Source organism: Lissotriton helveticus, chromosome 1_1 (assembly GCF_964261635.1).
Source record: "Lissotriton helveticus chromosome 1_1, aLisHel1.1, whole genome shotgun sequence".
Classification (NCBI taxonomy): Eukaryota; Metazoa; Chordata; class Amphibia; order Caudata; family Salamandridae; genus Lissotriton; species Lissotriton helveticus.
In genome coordinates this window covers 1,922,597,942-1,922,619,830 of record NC_136057.1, presented here as the reverse complement: position 1 = coordinate 1,922,619,830, position 21,889 = coordinate 1,922,597,942, and the positions used below count along the sequence as shown (strand labels likewise).

General features: G+C 47.4%; 1 protein-coding gene across 1 annotated transcript in view; it reads right to left on the bottom strand.

The window, feature by feature from the left end:
- LOC144754985 (2-5A-dependent ribonuclease-like) overlaps window positions 1-21,889 on the bottom strand; it is a 343,653-nt gene that overhangs the window by 180,087 nt on the left and 141,677 nt on the right. Inside the window, exon 3 of the mRNA XM_078643378.1 lies at window positions 10,618-10,718. Coding sequence (XP_078499504.1) covers window positions 10,618-10,718 — 101 coding nt within the window. The remainder of the gene's footprint in view (window positions 1-10,617; window positions 10,719-21,889) is intronic.

Below are 21,889 nucleotides of genomic sequence, written 5' to 3'. Positions count from 1 at the left end.
GAGGGGCGACAGAAGGAAATTATACCTAGTCCCCCTTCCGTATAGGGAAGTCTGTGGAAAAAAAACATTCACACAGACTGCTGCCATAGGGGTATGATATAGGAGTGCTACCCATTTCTGAAATTGGGGGCAAAATCCAAGTTCCACAGGCTCTGCATCCTAAAAGGCCAATGAACTGCATCTCATGGTTTTTCTGCATAAAATGTGGTGGTCAAGTCACACCTGAGCCTCCATTAACCAGTTGTGGAGCCTGAAAGGTTATACCTAGTTAATTGTCTGGGAATGAAGCCAGACTGATATCTGTGGACCAGGGGGGTTATAACACTGGCAAGCCTCATTGCCATTACCGTAGCCAGGAACATCATTTCTATATTTAGCAATGAGATGGGGCAGTATAACCCACATTTAGAGGCCAGTTTTCTCACTTTAGGTATAACCACTATCGTGGCTTTGCGTAAATCCAATAGAAGTATCCCACTGTCTCAGGCTCTCAAATACACATTGAGGAGGTGAGGAGCAAGTTCTGTTGCGTTTTTCTTAAAAGACTCTGCCCGGATACCATTTGGTCCCGGTGTTTTACCAGAGTTGAGCTTGTCTATGGCTGCCTACACCTCAGCAAAGGAGATTTCCTCGTCAAGGGCATCTTGGTCTTTCGCTGCCAGGGATGGCGGCGACACTTCATGCAGATACTTCTTTTATTTCAGGCTGTGTTGGTGTTGCCAGTGTAAGCACATTATACAGGGCCTCGTAGAAGGTAGAAAATGCATTTGCTATGACCCTATCCATAGTATTAGTGCAGCCATCCACTCCCTCTATCTGGTGCACCCATCTAACTTCTATCTCCAACCATGCCAACATTTTACCCGCATTGTCCCTGGTGTCAGAGGCAGCGCTGGGTGGCAAAGATTTGGTTACGCGCCTCTGTGTGTACCAGCGCTTTATATTCAGTGTGCACAGCTTACATCTTTCTCAAATGAAGGGGGTCTGAGGAAGCTGCGTTTGTCGATTAAACTTGCTTCCAAAGTTACCACCTCTCGCACTGCCTTCTTTTTTTGGAAAGCAATGCTGTTTTGAGCTCGGTCTTGCAACACTGTCTAATAGCCTCTCACAAGATCACCACTGACACCACTGAATCCTTATTCTCCAAGAAATAGAGTTTGGTTTCTAAGCTGAGCGCATGTACTATAGTCTTATCTCGCAAATCCGATGCATTCAGTTTCCATCCCAGCCTGTTACCCCAGGGTTTCTGTCTTTGTGTGGTTCAGAAGGGGGCATATCTGACAACCCTCTAGCTAAGTATTCCGCTCTATGAATCACCCTTCCTTCACCCATCGGGGGAAGTACATAATCTAACGGGGAAGAAACTCTATGTACACCTGAGTGGTAGGAGTAGTACCTAGTTGTCGGTGGTGACAATGCCACAGGTCAGTAAGTACCAGTGTTGCGGCAAAACGGGCCAGAGGTATTTCCAAAGAGGCCCTTGGGGAAGTCCCGGTCCTATCCACTGCAGCGGGCATGACACCATTAAATTCCTCTAACAAAATGGAGCGACGAGTCTGTGTCTAGTAGTATGCCCATTACTTTATCAAGTGTAGTTTGCTGAAGTCAGGGAGGCGCATAGAAGCATATGAGTGTAAAATCTAGTCTACCCCCACAGGCCCTGCATTGCTACATAAGTCCCATGTGGGTCTTCCCTCGAAAGCTGCACATTAAAAGGGGGAGACTTACGGACAAGAATTGCCACTCCCTGTGAACCAAAAGTGAAGCCTGCATGTGCCAGTGTGGTATATGCGCCGAGCTAAGAAATGACATGGAGTCACGCCCCCAAAAAGGGTCTCCTGTAATAGAACAACTTTCAGTTTGTGGAGACTAATGTAGGATATAACTAGCCCTCTCTTAATCATGTCGTTTAAACCATTGACGTTCCATGTAAGCAAGGACCAACTCAGCAGGTCAGGCGCATGGGATTGTGTCATGACTACCCTACGTAGAAAATGTGTCTCTCAGCCCATTGCAGCAAATATTGCTCCAATTCCATCGTCTCATCTGCATCTGGTGTAAAGAAAAAACCAACAGCAATTCAATTAAAACATTCCCATCTCCCCATCTCACCTTTTGCCCCCCCCCCGCACGCATACATCAACTCATCAAAATTAGGCAAATGTTCCACAGGAACAGGCATGTGAGGTCTGTCGCCCACCCCTCTCTTACCCCACTAACAAAAATACCAACAAAGTATAATAGGTCGCAAAATCACTCTCATACCCACTCACCACTCGGGCAGCAAACACAATCCAGGAGACTGTTCCGGTCCCAGTTCTATCCGCCCCCCCAGTCACCATCCACACTCCACACTCATTCCCCACTGGGTCAAACACATTGTACACACACACAATCAATCAGAACTAATAAAATACTAACACTGGGAGGGGAGGATAGAGGGAACGAAGGCATCCACAGGAGACTCGTACACATATATGCACTGCATCCTTGTCACGCCAACCGGTAGGCCTCGTCCACTCTCCTGATGTCCAGGCATCATCATTGTAGCCCATCAGGCGCTACAAGCACAAGACATCTTTTAAGGGTGTCAGGTTACTTAGCATAGTTTAGTTCCAGTATTCGGTATAAGTTCATTTGGAGTGTCATACCGGTCTCCCTCGGATGCTAGATGAGGCGAGTTTTCAATATTTTTACACACGTTGTAACTTTTACTGTCTCATCACTACATAGTACGAGTCGGAGGAACGCTCAGCCGGCAAGTCTCTCCGTCAGTCCTCCCTCTCTACCTAGTTCTGCCACGCCAGGATCTGCATCAACCGGAGCTAGGCCTTCACTGCATCAAAGGAGAGTCTGTATTTATGCACTTCTCTAGAGTAGTCAGGAAACAATATAATGGTGGAGGAGTCATATTTGAGAGTTCCAAGCTGTCTCGCCTCACTCAGAATCAATTTGTAGACGTGAACGTTCAAAAAGCGCCCAATTAATTACCTTGGGTGGGTGCGGGGGGGGCGGGGCACCCGGTATCCGCTTAGCAGCCAATACTCTCTGAGCGTGCTCGATGTCTAAACAAATGGAGAAGATGCTAGAGGTGAAGGTGTCTCTGAGCTAGCATTCTAATAAGTAGGTACGTTGTTGCCCTCCACTCCCTATGGAAATCCCAAACAACTAAGATTATTGCACCTTGCACGATTTTCTGTGTCTTCAACCCTCCTAAGCAAGTCTCTCGTAAGTGTATTCACCACAGCTAGGTCTTTTTCACGGCAGTGTGTTGTATCCTGTACCTCAGATATCCTTCCCTCCATTGCCGTAACAGTGTCCGTGTCCTTACGGAGATACTGTCTTAGGAGGGTGACCTCCATGCCCACCGTGTCTATTTTAGCATCTAACATCAACCTGGACTGGTGGATTGCTGCCATTAGTGACATGTTGTCTGGGTGGGCATCGTTTGCATCTAAAGGAGGGTGTAAGGGAGGGTCCACCTGTCTGGAATAGTTATCTATCGTCCCCTGACAGGTCTGTTTCAGGTCTTTATCTTTCGCCATCCCTGAAGGGAAGGGGGACTCACCACCATACAATTGTCTGCAGTTTAGGGCCCGTTGAGACTCTCATTCTTGTCGGTTGTGCGCTCAATGATGATTTCCTCATATCGACCACTGCACCAGTACACAGCCCCAGTTTTCTTCAATTAAGTCACTGCTGACAGTTCTCTTGGGAAGCTCAGGAGAAAAACCAGATCCTGCACCGTCACTGCAGGGATCTCCCCACACAAGCCGCTCGCTCTCCACTGGCCATCAGTCCAATCAAGAGTTGCCACTCTCTTGAATAACTAGCGCCAACTCACTATTATCAGACTGTTATCAGATTGCTCACTCTGTCTGTGTCAGCTATCGACCCCACTCAGGGGATCGGGCCACGCCGTGATGTGGGGAACAGTCTCGGGGCTGGTCACCGTGTGCCTTCAGTCACGCTAGGCCTTACTCTCTCCCTCACCTAGTATGTGGTTATGCCTCTTATGCAGTAGGCAGCAAGGACACCTCTCCCACTCTTGAGCAGTCAGTTGCTCATTAAAAAGGGAGTGGGGGGCCTACTCACATGGGTCCCAACTTATACGTTGTGAGTCAGGCGGCTGGATCACTGTTGCAATTGTGCCTACTTGCCTGCGATGTCTCTAGTCTCTGCTCACCCCTGCGCCGGGCCCAGGACTTACTGCGGTTGTGAGGGGCTCTGTGCTCTGCACCAGCACCAAAACAGTCTTGACCTGAATCGGCCCTCTCGCTGCCTCCTGTGGGGTCCTGTATTACAGGTCTTCATCGCCATTATATTGCCAGGGCTCTGTGCAGTCTGTCATCAGGGGGAGGCCCTGGGGAGTCTTGCACCTCTTCAGTCCTCGGCACTACACGCAGTTTCGACCACAGCTGGCCACAGAACCCTTATCTCGCTGGGTAGCGGCTGCACCATGCCGTGCAGTTCCACAATCTCACGGTGGCCCCGGGAGCCAATTGGCCGAGGCTCTCTCTCCCTCCTGACAAAGCTCCACACTTTTCTCCAAGAGGGCATCAGCCTGCATGTCAGACCATGGTGGCAGAGATAACAGCAACAGAGACAGGAGTTGCAGGGTGTGGGAGTAAAACCTGCACCTGAATGCCAACAGCGTGCTCGGACAGTCACTCCCCTGGACTTCGCTGGCTCCTTAGGCCAGTTGTCTCAGGTATGAGTCGGGGAGGTGGCCATCTTAGGTGAGGGCGCTTCCCTCCACCTAAATAATTTGGGGGAATCCAAAACCGCATTGGCGAAGTTGTCTGCAGCCGGGGTGTATGTTCAGGGTGTAGATATGGGCTGATGGGGTGTAGGGATGCAGGATCACATCAGTCATTCTGGCATCTTGCGGACTATGCCCCCCGAGATTCGGACAGTGTTGTCACAAATCAACAATTAGGGTCAGGATCAGCCAGTAGACTCCTTTATCAAGCTAGCCCTCCCTAGAGAGCAGCGTTAGAGTGCCATTGAAAGGGAAGCCTTTGCTGTGGTTTGGTCCCTGAAGAAGATGAGACCATACCTGTTTGAGACTCACTTCAAAGTTCAAATCGACCATAGGCCTCTCAGGCAGTTAATGCAGATGAGAGGAGATAAGCCTACATTGTTGAGGTAGTTTATTTGTCTACAGGGGATGGACTTTGTGGTGGAACACAGACCAGAGACTGACCATGACTTTCCACGTTCTTCCACTTAGATGATGAGAACTACCAAGAGGGAGGTTAGAGCTCATCACCTTTCGTCTGGGGGCCTGGGTGGTCATATAGGAAAGACCTCTTTTCAATTTGAATGTTGTGGTATTAGAACTGAAAATGCACTGGAACTTGCTAACCAGGCCCCAGTGCCAGTGGTCTTTCCCTCAAATTGCATCTGTATTGGTACACTCAATTGGCAAGATGCTTTAACCCCCACCCCCTTAAAAGTCCCTAGTATATGGTATCTGTGGTACCTAGGGCAAGGGAGTTAAAGCAATCACCATGCCTAAAGCTCTATTTGTGCCACCCTGAGTGACCGAAGTAAAAGTAAGGTCTGCTACTGCAGCCTGCATGGGTAGCTATGCTTGAATGCGACTCACCATGTGAGACAGAGCCCCCTCACTGCCTTATGATATATAAGTCACTCCAAGGCCTACTAAAGCCCAGGAGGCAGGGTGCATTATATTAATGGTGCAGGTATAGATGTACAGACACATATACCTCGACAGTAACCATGCTATTCAAGTTTACTGTAAGTGAACAGCAGTCCATAGGTTAACGTGGACTGTCAACTGTACCAAATCGAGATACCCAGCTCCACAATGGCCCCATTGAATTTAGTTGTCTTTGCTAGCAACCACCATGCTTTTTCACCCCGGACATGATTCTTGTGTTGAGGATGAACTGCCATGCACCCAGGTGCCACCCTTAGAGTGTTTTTAGAGCCGGATGCCCCAAGACAGAAGTCTGACCTCATGCTATCAGTGCCAAAGGATATGGGACAAAAGGGCTGGGCAGGAAGGAGGTCACACCTACGCCCTCCCAGGATGGCTGGTAAAAGGCCATTCAAGGCGGTGAGCCTCAACGGCTTCGCCGCCTCTGATATGTAAATAAATTTGTCTCCCGGTGGACGCAAAGGAAACCCCCTGTACCCCGGGTCTCATGCTTGCGAGCAGCCGGGAAGTTAGGTATGCAGGAGGTGTACAACACCCGAAGGCTAGCCACACCTCTAGGGTGGGAATGTTGGTCTGTACAGCGAAGGACGGCCCATGCCATCTTGAAAAGTCACTAGTATAGAAGGCACTGGGTAGTTTGGTGACATACATCCACCGGATGTTGTCACCTCAGGGGCAGATTAGCTGCAGGACTAGTAGCCCATTGGCTACTAGCCCTCACTCCCCTAAACACCCGCTAAATAAAGTATTTAAGGGAAACCCCTGACACCAGAACTCCAGATCTGCTCTTAAGAAAGAGGACAAAGATGAGACTTGTGTCAGCATAAGACAGGACTCCACAATGGAAATGTGTGAAGTATTGCACCTGTGGCACCCCCCCTGCACTCACCGGACCACAACTCGGCCAGGACCACAAACCGGTTCCAAAAGGAAGGTGAACCCCTCTGTAAGCCAAAGACTTCATCAGGACTCCCTAGGGCTAGAGGTACTAGACCCCAGCAGTCGGCAGGCACAACCGGCATTTCCACGCTCCAAAGAAGGACAGACCACCGGGCCCGTTGCGGACCAGCCCAAAAGTAACTGCCCATATGCCTTCTAGGAAGTGCAGTCCTGAACCTCTTCAAGTCTCAGCACTCTGCCCTGTGGCCCTCTCTTCCGTCCTTCCCAAGGGTCTACCCCGAGATCCGCAAGACATACAGCCTTGGTCCACTACTTGTTGGGCTTGGGACAAACTTAGACGCCTCTTACTCCTCGAAAAACTATATTCTTCTGCGCTGCCGTTACCCAACCCCCAGTGGCTCCCCATCACTGGCGAATCGGTAGTGCAGCGCACGCTGTCTAAGTATCATATACACACCATAGGGGACCTTTTCCCGGACGGCCATGCTTTTTCCCTCACAGAAGATCACCACTTCACTGACAGGACTTTCATGGACTCATTCATACTGACTAGACTGCACTCTATGCTTAGGGCTGAATTCCCCACGTTCCCGCTCCCTCCTGATGACTCCACCACACTTACCTTCATAATACAGAACCAAACAGGGGCGCATGTCGTATCCAAGCTATATAAGCTGTGCCTGGCCTCAGTTCCCTCACTTGACGCTAAAGTGCGCGCTGCTTGGGAGGGCGACCTGGGTAACCCTATCACGGATGAACAATGGGCAGCATGTTGTGCCACCACTAGGGATGTCTCCATTAACACCAGGCATAAATTAATACATTTTAAGTTTCTTAGGAGGGCGTACCACACTCCCGCACTTGCCCACAGAATTGACCCCAGCAGACCGCACAATTGCCCTAAGTGCAACGGCCCACAGGCTGACTTTGCCCATCTTTCCTGGACTTGCCCGAAACTGCACACCTATTGGCTGCAAGTACACCAGGTTTTGGGGTCCATACTCGGCATTGACCTACTTCCAACCCCAGAAATTGCTCTGCTTGGTTATGTCGCCAACTTCCCGCGTCAGCTTAGAAAACTGGCATCCCTTGGCCTCCTTTTAGCTAAACGTGAAGTGGCGCTGCTCTGGTGTGCTAGGCGTGCTCCAACAGTCCGCGCTTGGCTCCGTAGTATGGCGTACTGTAATGCCAACAGCGCTGAATACTCCGAAATGGTTCCTAGCGCCTCCAGACCACTGGATATATGGGGGGCGTTCTGGACATACATTGCGAAGCTAACACAGGGGGCACAATCCCAATCGATTAACTCCTTTGACCCCGTGGGGGTGGGTTACCTTGGTGCACGCGTTGCTGACATTGCTGGGGCACGGGATTTGCTGCCCTGGGCACTTGCTGGATATTTCTCTGCCACCGCGATGAGCGTTGCCTTTCTCACTGAGAGGTTCCAGAATCTCCTCTGTTGAGATTGACAGAAGTCTGGTCTGCACCTATAAGATTTGACAATCCGTTCTCACATTACTCTACAATTGGTGATTTTGTATTTTGTGCTGACTGACTTGCTTGATTGTGCTCGTGACTTTCTTGTCTTGTATCATCTTTTTGTACGGTTGTGACCACTTTTCCCTTAGTTATATTATGATTTTGCTTTTTCTTTTTTATTTCACAAAAATAGTAAAACTGTACTATCGTACTATGTCATTTTGATAGTCTGCAATGCCACTGTGATGTATTCAACTTTTGTTTGTTTAACTGCTCATTGCCTCTCTATGTTCACATTATCGCAATTGTATGTACTGACTGGATTGCTATTCTGTGCAATAAATAGATTAAAAAAAAGTCTCAGCACTCTGCAGCGTTCCCTGGACCTCTGGAAGAGGCTTGTTGGTGGTGTTGCCGACTACTACCTGCTTAACTTGACGCAGCACACAGAGGAAACATTTGGCATCATCCCCCACTCCTCTTCTGTGACACAGTTGTTGAGCCCTAGCATCCCAAAGACTGCTTCGTCGGCACACCTGGTAACCCCAGTTTCAGCAGGCACATTCAGCACCTTGGATAGCCAGGTATACCTTGTCACCTGAGAGGCCCGAGCTAGGCAGAGCTGTTTTGACTGGTGTTTCCTGGTCCAGTGGCACATCCAAGCTTCAAGGGTCTCCTCTGAACTCAACCTGCAAGTAGCGTTTTGTAAAGTGCTGTTTTTTTTTTTACAGCTCCTGTGGATCCCGTTCAGCACCAAAGACAGCCATGTCACCTCTTCACCTGGACTATCTGTGCAAGTCAAAATTCTTCAAACTGTCAGAGTTTGTTCGGGGGACCTGCAAGACAGTAACTCTGTATTTCTCCCATTGACTTGAATGGTAAAGTTCGACAGCTATCGATTGCATTATCACTGTAAATTCTATAACTCCAGTTATACAAACTGTACATGCTCCCTTTTGGTGTCTAAATTTCGATAAAAATAGTCTCTATTTTTATAAATTGGTGTTGGATTTCTTTAGAGTCGTGTCAATTACTTATCGTCACTGTTGGTACTGTAAAATGCTTATACTTGACCTCTAAGTAAGCCTGTCTGCTGTTTGCCACTCTACCAGAACTGAGAGGATTACTAGTGTGAATCTAAGGTCCATTTATTGGTACTGTGTTAACATTACATGGTAAGGCCCCCAGCCATACCACATAATATTTCCACTTTGCTACACTCACAGTGACCGAACTCTCTGAGTCACCATTCAAAAAAGTAACAGTCCTCATTGAGAGATGACCACTTAAGAATGATGGACACCTGGTCAGATGCCACAACCCCAGCAGATTGACTGCCTGGTAGGAATTTCCATGCAGTTTTAATCCTGCTCAGGGCAAGCACATTTTCAAAATTAGTAGTCGCTTGTCCCCTAGGGTATTCTTCTCTCTGGGTTCTGTTAAGTTAAATTTTATTGCTGCACACGCCCAGTACACAATGCTTAGTTCACCCCCACACCATCTACTACCCTGCTCTCTACTTTGCGACCCCAAAGGGCTCAATCAGGGGGTCAACTGGGTCTTTTGACCATCCTAACAGTTGCTCAGGAAAATGCTGCAATGTGTCACGTCTAAGACTAAGAGATTGTGGTGAATCACCCAACTCTGTTGCCATTTTTGTGCCTATATGGCAGAGCTCTCTACCATTTCCTATTCCTATCCACTCCATCATTATTATCAGAATATGTAAATTGGAAAGGTACCAGGTGAGAGGAGTATTGTATGTTTCAGTTCCATGCAATGTTATTTTCAGGTCCACGTCTTTCCTTTCATGTCTCCCCTCAGACCACATCAACAAAAGTCCCTACTTCAGATCTCACAGCAAGTGCTTCATCGTCAGCCAGTGGAAGCTTCTACATCCCAGCACACATAGGACAGATATAATCTATTAGTGGATATTATAGAGGAAGAAACACAAACCTGCAACTGCATGGGTTCATTCCTCAAAAGTAAAAATGCAACACAGGATAGACTGTGTTGTTGTCCACACACAGATATTCCTTTGATAATGAGACATCTACTATTTCACATATGGACATTGCTTACAGTCTGTAAAGAGAACAGGGCTGTGAAAAATGACATTTTTCCGCAGAATTGTAAGGTGCTGCTTTTCTCTATTGCAAAACCGGTTAGCTGAACAAGCTTCATAAACCAAAATATCCTTCAAACTCTTGTTCAGCTTGTGCTGATACTAGTGTGATTTCACCTCTGGGTTATGATTCTCTTGTTTATTGCATCTGTGAGTGATCCTTTCCTTGGGAGCATAGGACAGACACTACTACCAGCAGAAAGAATCACATTGTGAAGGAAGAAAAGACACCACCATCTGCTTTGCTATTTGGCAGTATAAACACCAACAAGGAGGGTGGAAGGACAGACACCATCTTCTAAGAAGAGACCGAGGACAGCAAATGCCTGAGCAGCACTATCTGCAGAGAAACCTGAGACAACTGAAAGGACACAAAAAGCATTTTGTGGAGAATCATATGAAGCTGGAAGCCTCTAGGGCTTACCTTCATGTCATTTTTGATCAGCTCTCGCTTAACATTTTCGGCGCAGTCTTCAAATCGCAGGCTCTTGTCAAAGTCTGCGAGGTAACATTTCCCCCTGTAATCTAAGGACAGTGAGAACACTTTCATAAATACCATTCTTCTGTTTAGAAATTATTGCAATTTCGATAGGCTTTTCTCATATATCGACACCATAAACACATTACACAATTGTACTGTTAAGACTGGGTGCAAGGCAGAGGTTTATTTTCCACTTGATTGAAAACCGTATCTAAATTAGATGTGCCTTTTGTTTCCCCAGGTAAAATCCTCTATAACCGACCATAGATTATTTTATATGCTTGTGAAATAGTTGATATGGTAAAACATTTATCAACCTATCACTACACTCTAAACGTAAAAAGGCAACATTTAAAGAAAGAGGGACATGAAGCCTAAGTGAAGTGTTGCTATACAACCAATGCACCCTGATCTACCCACCTTCCACATACTCTTTCAGATCATGCCCCAGTAGTGCTCGGGTTACGGGGCCCTGGGGCGGGAGACAGGGTGGAACAGTGGAGATTCCCAGAGAGGGCCCTCTGAGATCCGGTCTTCAAGGCGGAATTACATTTAGCAGTATAGGAATATTTTGACAAAGTAAAGACCAAGGACACACTATGGGAGGTGATCAAAGCTTACATTGGAGGGGGTTTGCATCTCCAAGAGTGCTGGTATACTAAAGGATTTGCGGCTTACACTGGCAGGAAGCGAAGTCCGACTGGTGACAATAGATGCGGACCAAGAGGCGTCCCGGACTGCCTCTGGTCTGAGCCAGAGGGCGACACTGCTGTCCAGGTTTCAGGAATGTGGCCTGCTGTGCCAAAAATATGATGTGGAAGGACTTTGGAAAAAAATCACCAGGGAACCCCCCACCTGACTCTCCTCGGACGCCCAAGGCTGCACCCGTGACGATCTCGTACCTAACCCATAGAATGACTGGTCTAATCGGTTCCTTCTCTCAAGAGCTCACACGCCCCCCTGAAGCCTAATGAGCCTAGTAGCCAACCATGCCTCCAAAGAGGTCATTATTTATACTCTAGTTCTTGGCAGACTACACAAAAATGTTGCATCTTCAGAAAAACTTGTACATGATTGGTCAGCCACAATGGCATGAGGTCTAATTATGCTGACTCATTGAAAATTCTAGAGCATACCAGTCTTAACAAAAGATGCGCAAATAATAAATATATTTTAAAAGTTTGCAACATTTGCTAGGAAAAATGTTTCATTCTAATTCCTCCTTCCTTCCTTCCACAGCGCAGTCTAGTAGGATACTTTATCTAACTGGTACATTGGCACAATCACAAGAATGTTTCAAAGTACAAAGAGGCCTTGACTTCTTCGTGGTTTGAGTCAAACAGATCTGCACATGCACTCTTCTCTCCAATGCAAGTCACAGCCTTGCTGGATTCACAGGCAGCCATTTAATTGTAGGCCCAAAAAATAAAACAAACACAAAGAGAATATCAATTACATGTAAATCAGCCCATTATGTTTCCCTCCCTTACACTAAGACCCCTTATAAATGTTTACCTAGCCAAGCTATTAGTGTAAAGCAGCTTTTTTATTATTTATGACAACATGCAAAATAAATGTGCAATGTGCAACATAGCATTATTATGCATTTAGTGTAAAATTTTAAAGCGCACACAGTTAATACAGCGCACACAGCAACATGCTTTAGTGTTTTAGATAGCTTTTCATGCAAAAAAAAGCATTTAGCCCCATGTGTAGTGTTTGGTGCATTACTAATTCACACAAAGTATAAAAAGAGGTGTTATTAACTGAAAATGTTTATCTAAATATGCAACAAGCCAAAGTCTTTTAAGACAGGAATAGTGAATTTAGATTGCAAGGGATGAGCTGGGAAGAGAGAGACACATTCCATTAATCTTCAAAGCTAAAAAGGCCACTTTTCTCTACACAGCAAAAATACATGTTAATTCAGCACAAGCATTTCAGACTGAATAGGCCTCACTTTCATATTTTTCATGTGCCATGTTTTTTAACTTGCACCAAAGTGTGTGTGGCAATTTAAATGCAGTCTGTCTGAAGCACAAAAAATAAAACAATGACTGACTGCAGATGAAATCTGCTCCATCACATAGATTTGTTGTACCATTTTCGGATTAGTTCATCATACGTCTTGATGCTTTTTTGATACGCATCACAAGTTGGATGCAAGCTGTCTTTGTGCAGTTTTGGGATGTGGTAAAAGGTAGGAACCACTGGATTAGTACTGCGTAGAAACAGGTGTTCCACAGTCCCCAGCTTAGATTTATTGTACTATTTTCAGATTAGTTTATCATACGTCTTGATGCTTTTATGATACGCATCACAAGTTGTTTTTTTATAACATTTTTCATCCGATAATTGGCGTAAGGCCTCATTGCAGTACTGGTCTCTGGTTTGGAGAACCAAGTTTCCCCCTTTATCTGAAGGTTTTATTATTATTGACACATCCTGCATCGAAGTCTGTAGGGCTGCTTTTTCCGTCATTGATATATTGCTCATCACTGGACCTTTCACCTTTTTCAACCTGAATTTTAGTAGATCATTCATCAGCTTCTGAGAAAACATCTACTGCATCAAGCAGCCTTAGGGCAGCGCAGCGATACCTGGAGAAACGCCAGTTGCGTTATTCGGTACATAACCAAATGCTCATAGAGTTTATGAAATGTTGTCTAATGAACAATATCTTTTTGTTCAAAGATCAATACTATAGACAGATGCCTGGTACGGCGATGGGCACCTGCTTCGCCCCCAGCTATGTGAACTTATTCGTTGGCTGGTGGGAGGAGCGGGTGCCCAAAACCTACGAGGGTGGAAACAACAGTGGCAGTGGCAGAGTAATTGAGTGGTATCGATATATCGATGACCTGTTCATTGTGTGGCAGGGGACAGTGGATTCGGCTCTTGGGTATATCGATGTTCTCAATAAAAATTATTCAAACTTACACTTCTCTGGGACAGTGAGTCCAGGTGCAGTGGATTACCTAGACCTGAGGGTGTTTGCGTAGAGGATGGTAGTTTGCAGACAGCTTTATATCCTAAGTCCACAGCAGGAAATTCGACACTGTTTGCAACCAGCAATCACCCACCTAAACTTATCCACAGCATTCCATACGCCGAGCTTCTTAAACTGAAGAGAAACAGCACTAGGGAGAAGGACTTTGAGGCGGCTGCCACATAGTGCCTAGCCAGGTTTACTGTGAGGGGGTATAAGCCTATAGCACAAAAAGAAACACTGCAGAAGGTGAGAGGCATCTGAAGGGATGAATTGCTGAACGATAAGGAGAAACAGAGGGAGAGAGATGATAAGGGTGAATTTCGGATGGTTACCCCTTACTCAGCAGAAGCTAATCATTTAAAGCATATGCTTAAGAAGAATTGGCATATCCTGAAAACGGACAGCATTATTCGTGACAACATTCCAACCTATCCCCCAGTGACCTTCAAGAAAGCGAGGTCTCTATGGGATATGCTAGTTAGAAGCAATTTGGAGAAAGTACCACAAAGAGTAAGCACCTTGAAAGAAATGATGGTATTCTTTCCTGCAGTAGGTGCAAAGCTTGCGCCAACAGCAAAGGGGGCCTGTTATATACGTTACCAGATACAGGGAAAACAAAGAAAATAACCAAGTTTATTACTTGCAGTACACCATATGCAGTATACTGCCTGGTGCGCCCTTGCGGGATACGCTATATAAGCAGTACTATTTATCAACTAAAGATTAGAATATTGGAACATCTGAGAGCCATAGATAAGAAAGATGCTGCTTATACTGTGGCACGTCACTTTGCTGAGAAACATGTAAGTGACAGGAATCACCTGCAATATTATGGTTTGGATTATGTTCGAGGAGGTGATAGGGTACGCAAACTACGGAGATTAGAGTCACGATATATCATAGATTTACTCACGAAATGTCCAAGAGGCCTGAACAGTGGGAAGGAGCTAGCCGTACACTTGGGCTCTTAAACCAGGATTGCAGCATGATAACCTTGGCGGAGATATAGCGTATTGAGTTCTCTAAGTTTGATCCAGAATTAGAATCGAAATACGTCTTTCCAAATGTGTGGAAATTATTAGAAGTTATAATAATGTATGCCACAGTTCAATATGGCAATATAACGTAATAAGTGCATCCATAAGAGCTATATAAAGAAGGAACGTTTGCTGATCCACTGCAAGATTGTGTAAAAAATACCACGCAATGCACCATATGGCGATAGATGGCTGAATAATGTGTCAGTAGACATTGACAAATATGAATTGTACATTTATTACAAAGTGCACTGTTTAGAATCATGTTTATTTATAATCATGTTTTTTTTGTGTTCAATAAGTTTATTAAGTTTAAAAGTATAAGAAGTAGATAAATACAATACATAGTGATACAATCGAAATCAATAGACATAGTACTTATAATTGAGTCAAATAGAAAGAATTTCCGCAACCAATATAGAGGTAAAAATATAAGAAATTCATAAGGGGAAAATCAATGAACCAAAATATCCGTAAACAGTATCACTATTATGAATGAGAGAAGAAGAAAGAGAGAAAAGAAAGGAAAAGAAGACAGAGGAAGAAAAAGTAGAAAGGAGGTAGCAAGAAGAAGGGAAAAAGAGAAAAGGAAGGGAAGGGAAGGATCCACTGCAGTACTACAAACACACACTATACAAATAACAAACAACAATCAAATAGAGGACACAAAAGGATACTGGGCAACCAAACTCTTCGAAGCCAAATCCATATAAGCGTCCAGAGCTTTCCAAACATTACTAGACGCGCGCAGGGTTTTAGTACCAATAGGCCGACTCGGTTCCCGCAGTGTTAGAAGCTGTGTGATGTGCGCCATAAAAAATGTGCTCCCACTCCTTTCTCATCAAGGGACGCCCTAGCTCCATTTCCCAGCGGACTTGCGCCTTTCATACGCTGCTTCTTAGGATGGCGCAGGATCATCGCATATAGCTCAGAGATAATCCTGCGGTCTTCCTTCTTGCAGACCAACCATTTTTCAAACGCCATCAAGAGCTGAGACAGAGGCAACATTGGCTGGTTGGGTCACCCAATGCGCCACCTGTGAATAGTGGAAGGCGTCAGCCCTCGGAAGCTGGAAGTATTCCCTACGGAGCCAGGCAAACGAATTCAGGCCATCCAGGTCAAAGAGGGAGCCCACCCTCTTACAGCCTTCCTCTCGCCAGCGACGGAAGATTGGAGACGCGCATCCTGGTGGAAAGTCCGGGTTATCAACAATAGGTGTCATTGGAGAGGGGAAAGTAGTCCACCCCCTACTCTGCGCCAGTTGGTCCAACGCCTTTAGGGTCGGGGAAGTCACCGGGGAAGAATAAAGACCCCATGCCCTACACTTGCGCAGTAACCACAACTCCCACCATATATTACAACCCGCCACCATTTGGTCCATAAAGTGCCAATGTTTACTAGACAGAGGCCTGTTCCATTCTACGATGTAATGAAGGCAGGAGGTTTGAAAGTACGTCGTCAACATGGGAAAGCCCAGCCCACCCGCCATCTTCGGAGCAGTAGCTATGGACAATGCCATCCGCGGCCGCTTATTATTCCATAAAAACCTATTGAGGAGTTCCTGTAGCTTCCGCAGAGTGCCCGGTGGGGGATTCACTGGTAGCATTTGGAAGAGATACAGAATACTTGGGAGTAGAGTCATTTTGACCGCAGCCAGTCGCCCATACCAGGCCAGATTGAGACGGGTCTGAAAGTGCTTTGGTGATTTGTTCAACAAGCGAGCTATAATTAAGAGACACCATTTTAGTAATAGATGGGGCCAGCCGGATACCCAGGTATGAAATGTCAGATTGCACCCAATGAAATGCGAAGTCTTGCCGCAGATCCTGTACGTCTGCATCAGTGACAGAGATGTTAAGAATTTGTGATTTTGAGAAGTTAACTTTAAAGCCCGCTACCATCTGAAATTCGAGGAGTTCTGACGACAGACACCGCAGGGAGGAATGAGGTTGGGTTAATGACAGAATGACATCGTCCGCATACAGACTGATCTTGTGGGTATCAGCACCAAATTTGATTCAGGAGATACCGATGTTGGACCGAACACGCTGCGCGAAAGGCTCCATATAGAGAGCAAAGAGCAATGGGGAGAGGGGACATCCCTGACCTACAGTCATTCACTCGCACTGCCACCTTATGGGCCGCATAGAGGCACTGGACCCACCGCAGGAAATTGTCCCCCACTTCGAATGCCTTCAGAGCGGCGAACATATAGTCCCAGTCTACCCGGTCAAAGGCCTTCTCTGCATCGATAGACAGCAAGAAGGCCTGAGTCCGAGAGCGATTAACCAGATATATAAGGTGGAGCAGCCGCTTGGTATTATCCCCCCCTTGCAGAGTGGGGATAAATGCAGCTTGATCCGGCTCAATAACTCCATCCATTAAGGGGCTAAGTCTCGCAGCCAGCACTCCCGCAAGCAGCTTGGCGTCAATATTGAGCAGCGAGATCAGCCTATACAAGCCACAATCTTTAGGGTCCTTCCCAGGTTTAAGAATCCCCGCCTCGGCCATGGACGGAGTCACTGCGCCCATATCAAGAAAGGAATTAAAAAGGCGGGTTAAAAGAGGAGCCACCTCCACGCAGTAAGTTTTATAAAATGTGGCAGAGAAGCCTCCAGACCCCGGAGATTTAGCAACCTTCAACCGCGCAATTGCAGATATGACCTCCTCGATGCGGATATCTGAGTCTAAGGCTTCCGCCGACGCCAGATAGAGGGGCCTAATGCCACAAGACGCCAGGTAGTCCGCCATTCCCTCTGGGGTCGCCCCTCCCTCTGATATAAGGTCTGAAAGAACTGTTGAAAGGTGTCCTCAATGGGCAACATCAGTGGTTTGTTCAGCAGTTTGAGTGTCATTAATGGAGTGGATGGTGGTTAACTGAGTGCGCGCCCACAACCTATGCGCAAGCATCCTCCCCCTAAGCCACTAACTTCCTTTTACAACTCAGCGTGCTTTTCTTTGCGCAGAATATGCTGCTGCAAGCGCTATGAATTCTCCCCGCACTATCAATTTCAAGGCCTCCCAGATCGACGCTTGGGGTGTATCCCCTATCACATTATCAGCAAGATAGTGGGTAATAATGTCACGTATCTTTGCAACCACCGAATCCGAATGAAGCAAGGCATCACAGAGACGCCAGCCAGAAGACGGCGGCCCAGCGCCGTGGGAAGTAAGTAAAACTGAGATAAGCGCATGATCAGACAAGGAACGCGGCACAATGTCAGCAGCCGACAGATGAGGCAAAAGTGAGGACGTGGCCAGGAAATTGTTTAAGCACGCGTATGTCTTATAGGCTACAGAGTAGCAGGTGAAATCGCGCTCCTGGGGATGCTGGACGCGCCATACATCATGTAGCCCTCCCTCTAGGTGCCACTGCTTCCCCCCTGTGACCGTGCCCTTGTTTGGTGTGATCTCTGCTCAGACCTGTCCATTCCCGCGTCCATTACAATGTTCAGGTCACCACCCACAAGCACCAGGGCGTCTGGTGTCGCCAGTACCTGTGAGAGGGCCGTTTGCAAAAAAGATTCCTGCTTAACATTTGGGGCATAAATGGAACCTATAGTTATGTTATGTTAGGTTATATGCTGTTTTGTTACGCGCTCAATTACTGCCGGAGTATCCTGGCGCGGAATGACAAGAGAGGAAACATGAAAGAAGAATAACAGTGGGTTAAAAGGCCATCTTGAACAAATGAGTTTTGAGAGCTTTTTTAAAAGAACCAAAGTTCAGGTTAGCTCGCAGGAACAGAGGTAAGTCATTCCAGGCCGATGCTGCTCTGACCGCGATCGACTGCCCCCCCATCCGGGAGCGCCGAAAGCGTGGAACCAACAACAAATGTTGGGCGGCAGAGCGCAAAGGTCGATTGGGAAAGTAGCGATTGAACCGTTTGATCAAGTAGGCAGGACCATGTCCGTTTATTGCTTTGTGAGCCAGTGTAAGAATTTTGAAAGTAATCTGTTGTGGAAGTAGCAACCAGTGCAATCTCTGTAAGTGGATCTTAACACTCACATGGCTAGAAATGTTACATAGGAGTCTGGCGGTAGTATTTTGTATTACCTGGAGGCGCCCCTCCAGATAGGCCGGGGAGCCACTCAGCAAGGCGTTAGCATAGTCGAGTCGTGAGAGAATTAGTGCTCTCGCTACTGACTCTCTCGCTGTGGGAGGAAGATATGAAAAAAACTTCCGCAATGCTTTGAGGGTGCCAAAGCATCCCCCGTCAGTTTCCTAATGTGTGTCTCAAATCGGAGATCTTCTCCAAACCAGACCCCCAAATTCTTAGCAGGGATATTAACTGAACCGGGTAATGGAAAGCCACCCGGCCACAGTGTTTCTCTAAATCTAGGGGGAAACTGACCATACAATAGGATTTCCATTTTGTCCTCATTGCATTTCAGTTGTGCTGCAGCTAGCCAGCTAAAAACCGCAGAAAGACAGGTCCGAATCATCTCCGTGTCCAGATCAGCGCCGGGCCATGTAAACAGCAGCTGCGTATCATTGGCATAGGCTATGATTTTGGCCCCCAGATGTTCGGCCATCATTATCAAGGGGGTCAGTTAGACATTAAAAAGCAAGGGGCTCAAAGTGGAGCCCTGAGGGACCCCCGTCAAAAGAGGCTTGGCTGTAGATGAAAATGGGGGAAGCCAGACCTGCTGGGATCTGGCTGAGAGAAAAGAGTCCAGCCAGTCCAAGGCTAAGCCTGTGACACCAATATCAGCTAACCGAGAAAGAAGGCGCTGATGTGGCACCGTGTCAAACGCGGCAGAGAGGTCCAATAAAATTAGAGCCACTCTGCCGCCATTGTCCAAACACTCCCTGACAGCTTCGGAAATTTCCACCAATGCAGATTCTGTGCTGTGTGCGGCACTGAACCCTGATTGGGCCGGGTGTAGAGCCCCCGAAGCTTCCACAAACGCGTTCAATTGCCGGAACGCCATTTTCCCCCGATTTTTGCCATGGCGGGGAGTAATGAGATCGGCCGATAGTTGGCTGGCACTGCGGGATCAGAACCAGCTTTTTTGAGCAGAGGCAGCAGCTTAGCCTGTTTCCACTCGGCAGGGACAGTAGCCGACTGGAATGAAAGGCTAACAATATGCGAGATTTCCTGTTCCACCGCCTCAGCCACCCTGGCGAGCACCCGCGCAGGACAGGGGTCAGTTGGCGACCCTGATTTCAAAGATTTTACCACTGCTAAGGTGTCTTCTGCTGATGGTGGCGCAAACTCCACCAACCTAGGGGAGGATGAACCTAATGGAGGTGAAAGGTCAAAAATGATGTTGGTAGTACTGATGGACCTAAGACTGGACTGAATCACAGCTATTTTTTGTTCAAAAAACGAGGAAAGATTCTCACACCAGGCACAGTCAATTGCTCTGCACAAGGAGAGATAAAACGTTTGACAATAGAAAAGATCTCACAGCTATTATTGTTAGCCTTATCGATCCTGTTGGCAAAGTACTCACACTTTGCTGTTTTAATGCAGGCATAGTAATTCCTCTGTGCCCCGCGCGAGCCTCCTTAGCCAGGGGGCAGTATGCTTGACGCTAGGTCCGTTCAAGTTTTTTGCAGGTCAGTTTAAGTGCGCGCAGCTCTGGGGAAAACCAGGGTTTAGAAGGGGAAGAGCGGGCTCTGCGAGTATCAGTCCCTTTGGATGAGGAAGCCACCCCTGCTGCAAGCCATGAGTTGAAAGTCAGCACCGCCTTAGTCAACTCGGCCGGCTCCCCCTCAGGGAGGCAGACAGAGTGTGCAAGTTAATCTGCTGAGAGCACAGAGTCTTAACAGCTGTAGACATAATTTTATCGGCTGATCATGCAAATCTGATCAGTCGATGATCCGACCACGTAAGGGCTTGAGGTGACTCCACCCGAAGGGGGAAGTTTGAACAAATCACATCAAGCGTGTGGCCCCCCGAGTGTGTTGGCAGAGAGACCCATTGGGAGAGGTGGGCCAAGTTAAGGGATTCCAACAATGCCTTACACTCAGGGAGATCGGCCGTCTCAGCGTGAATATTAAGATCACCCAACAGCAGAAAACGCAGAAACCTCAGGGCCCGAGGCACCATAACCTCCAGCAAAGCCTTAAGGAAGGGGCCTGGAGGCCCCGTGGCCGGTAGATTAAAGTGCCGTCTAATGTAAAATGGGGAGGGAGGACAAGGGAGATATTAAGGACTTCCCACGTCACCTATCTCGTCAGGGGAATCTACATGCAGAACCCAGAATTCTTTCAGAATGATTGCTAGTCCCCCCCCGCCCCCCTACCCAGTGCCCGATCTTTCCTGCATATTTTGAAGCCTCTGGGAATGGCCAATTCGACATCCGGTGCACTGGCGCTGTTAAGCCAGGTTTCTGTCACAAACAGAATGTCCAAAGAGCCCTCAGACAACAATTCAAAAATATCCGCAGCATGTTTGCTCATAGATCGAGCGTTGACCAGGGCCGCTGAGATAGAGTGTAACACACTCGGAGAACGTGGTGGCACAGACAAAGTGGAAGTGCAGCTAAAACCACAGAAAGAGCAGGGGCTAACTAAATCTGAAGTCTCGGGCAGCCGCACCGAACCAGAGCAGCTCGAGGGGTTCAGAGAAAGCAGCTGCTCACGTGTGTAAGAAATAGCTACCTTAGCCAGGTCATAAGTCACTTGGTCAGCATGGTCAGCGCCCAGCGTGCCCGAGGCGCGGACGGGCGCAGACGGGCTGACCTTTGGTGCGCCTGAGGTGCGCCTGAGGTGCGCCTGAGGTGCGTCTGAGGTGCGCCTGAGGTGCGACTGAGGTGCGACTGAGGTGCGACTGAGGTGCGACTGAGGTGCGACTGAGGCGCGACCGCTGCGCGTTCGAAGGGGCATGTTAAATTTATTGAAGGACCTCCCTCCCCCAGCTAGACCGCTGCCACAGGTACACCCGTGGTCCAGGACTACCAGTAAGATGGCCGCCCGCCCTCCACTCAAACGGCACACCAGCCGCGGTGGAACGGGGCAGGGAAGGCTCACCTCACCCAAGAAAGTGACCAGGTAGGTCGAACAGCCCCCCAAATGATTTTTTAAAGTTTTAAAATGTTAGGTAAATAAAATACACAGGCTCAGACGCGCGAGCCTACAAATGTGCAAGATAATACAAAGCGCTATTAAAAATATACAGCAGTCGAATTACAAGGTAAAGCTTCTTTGTAGCGATTTATGGCCACGGAGCAAAGCG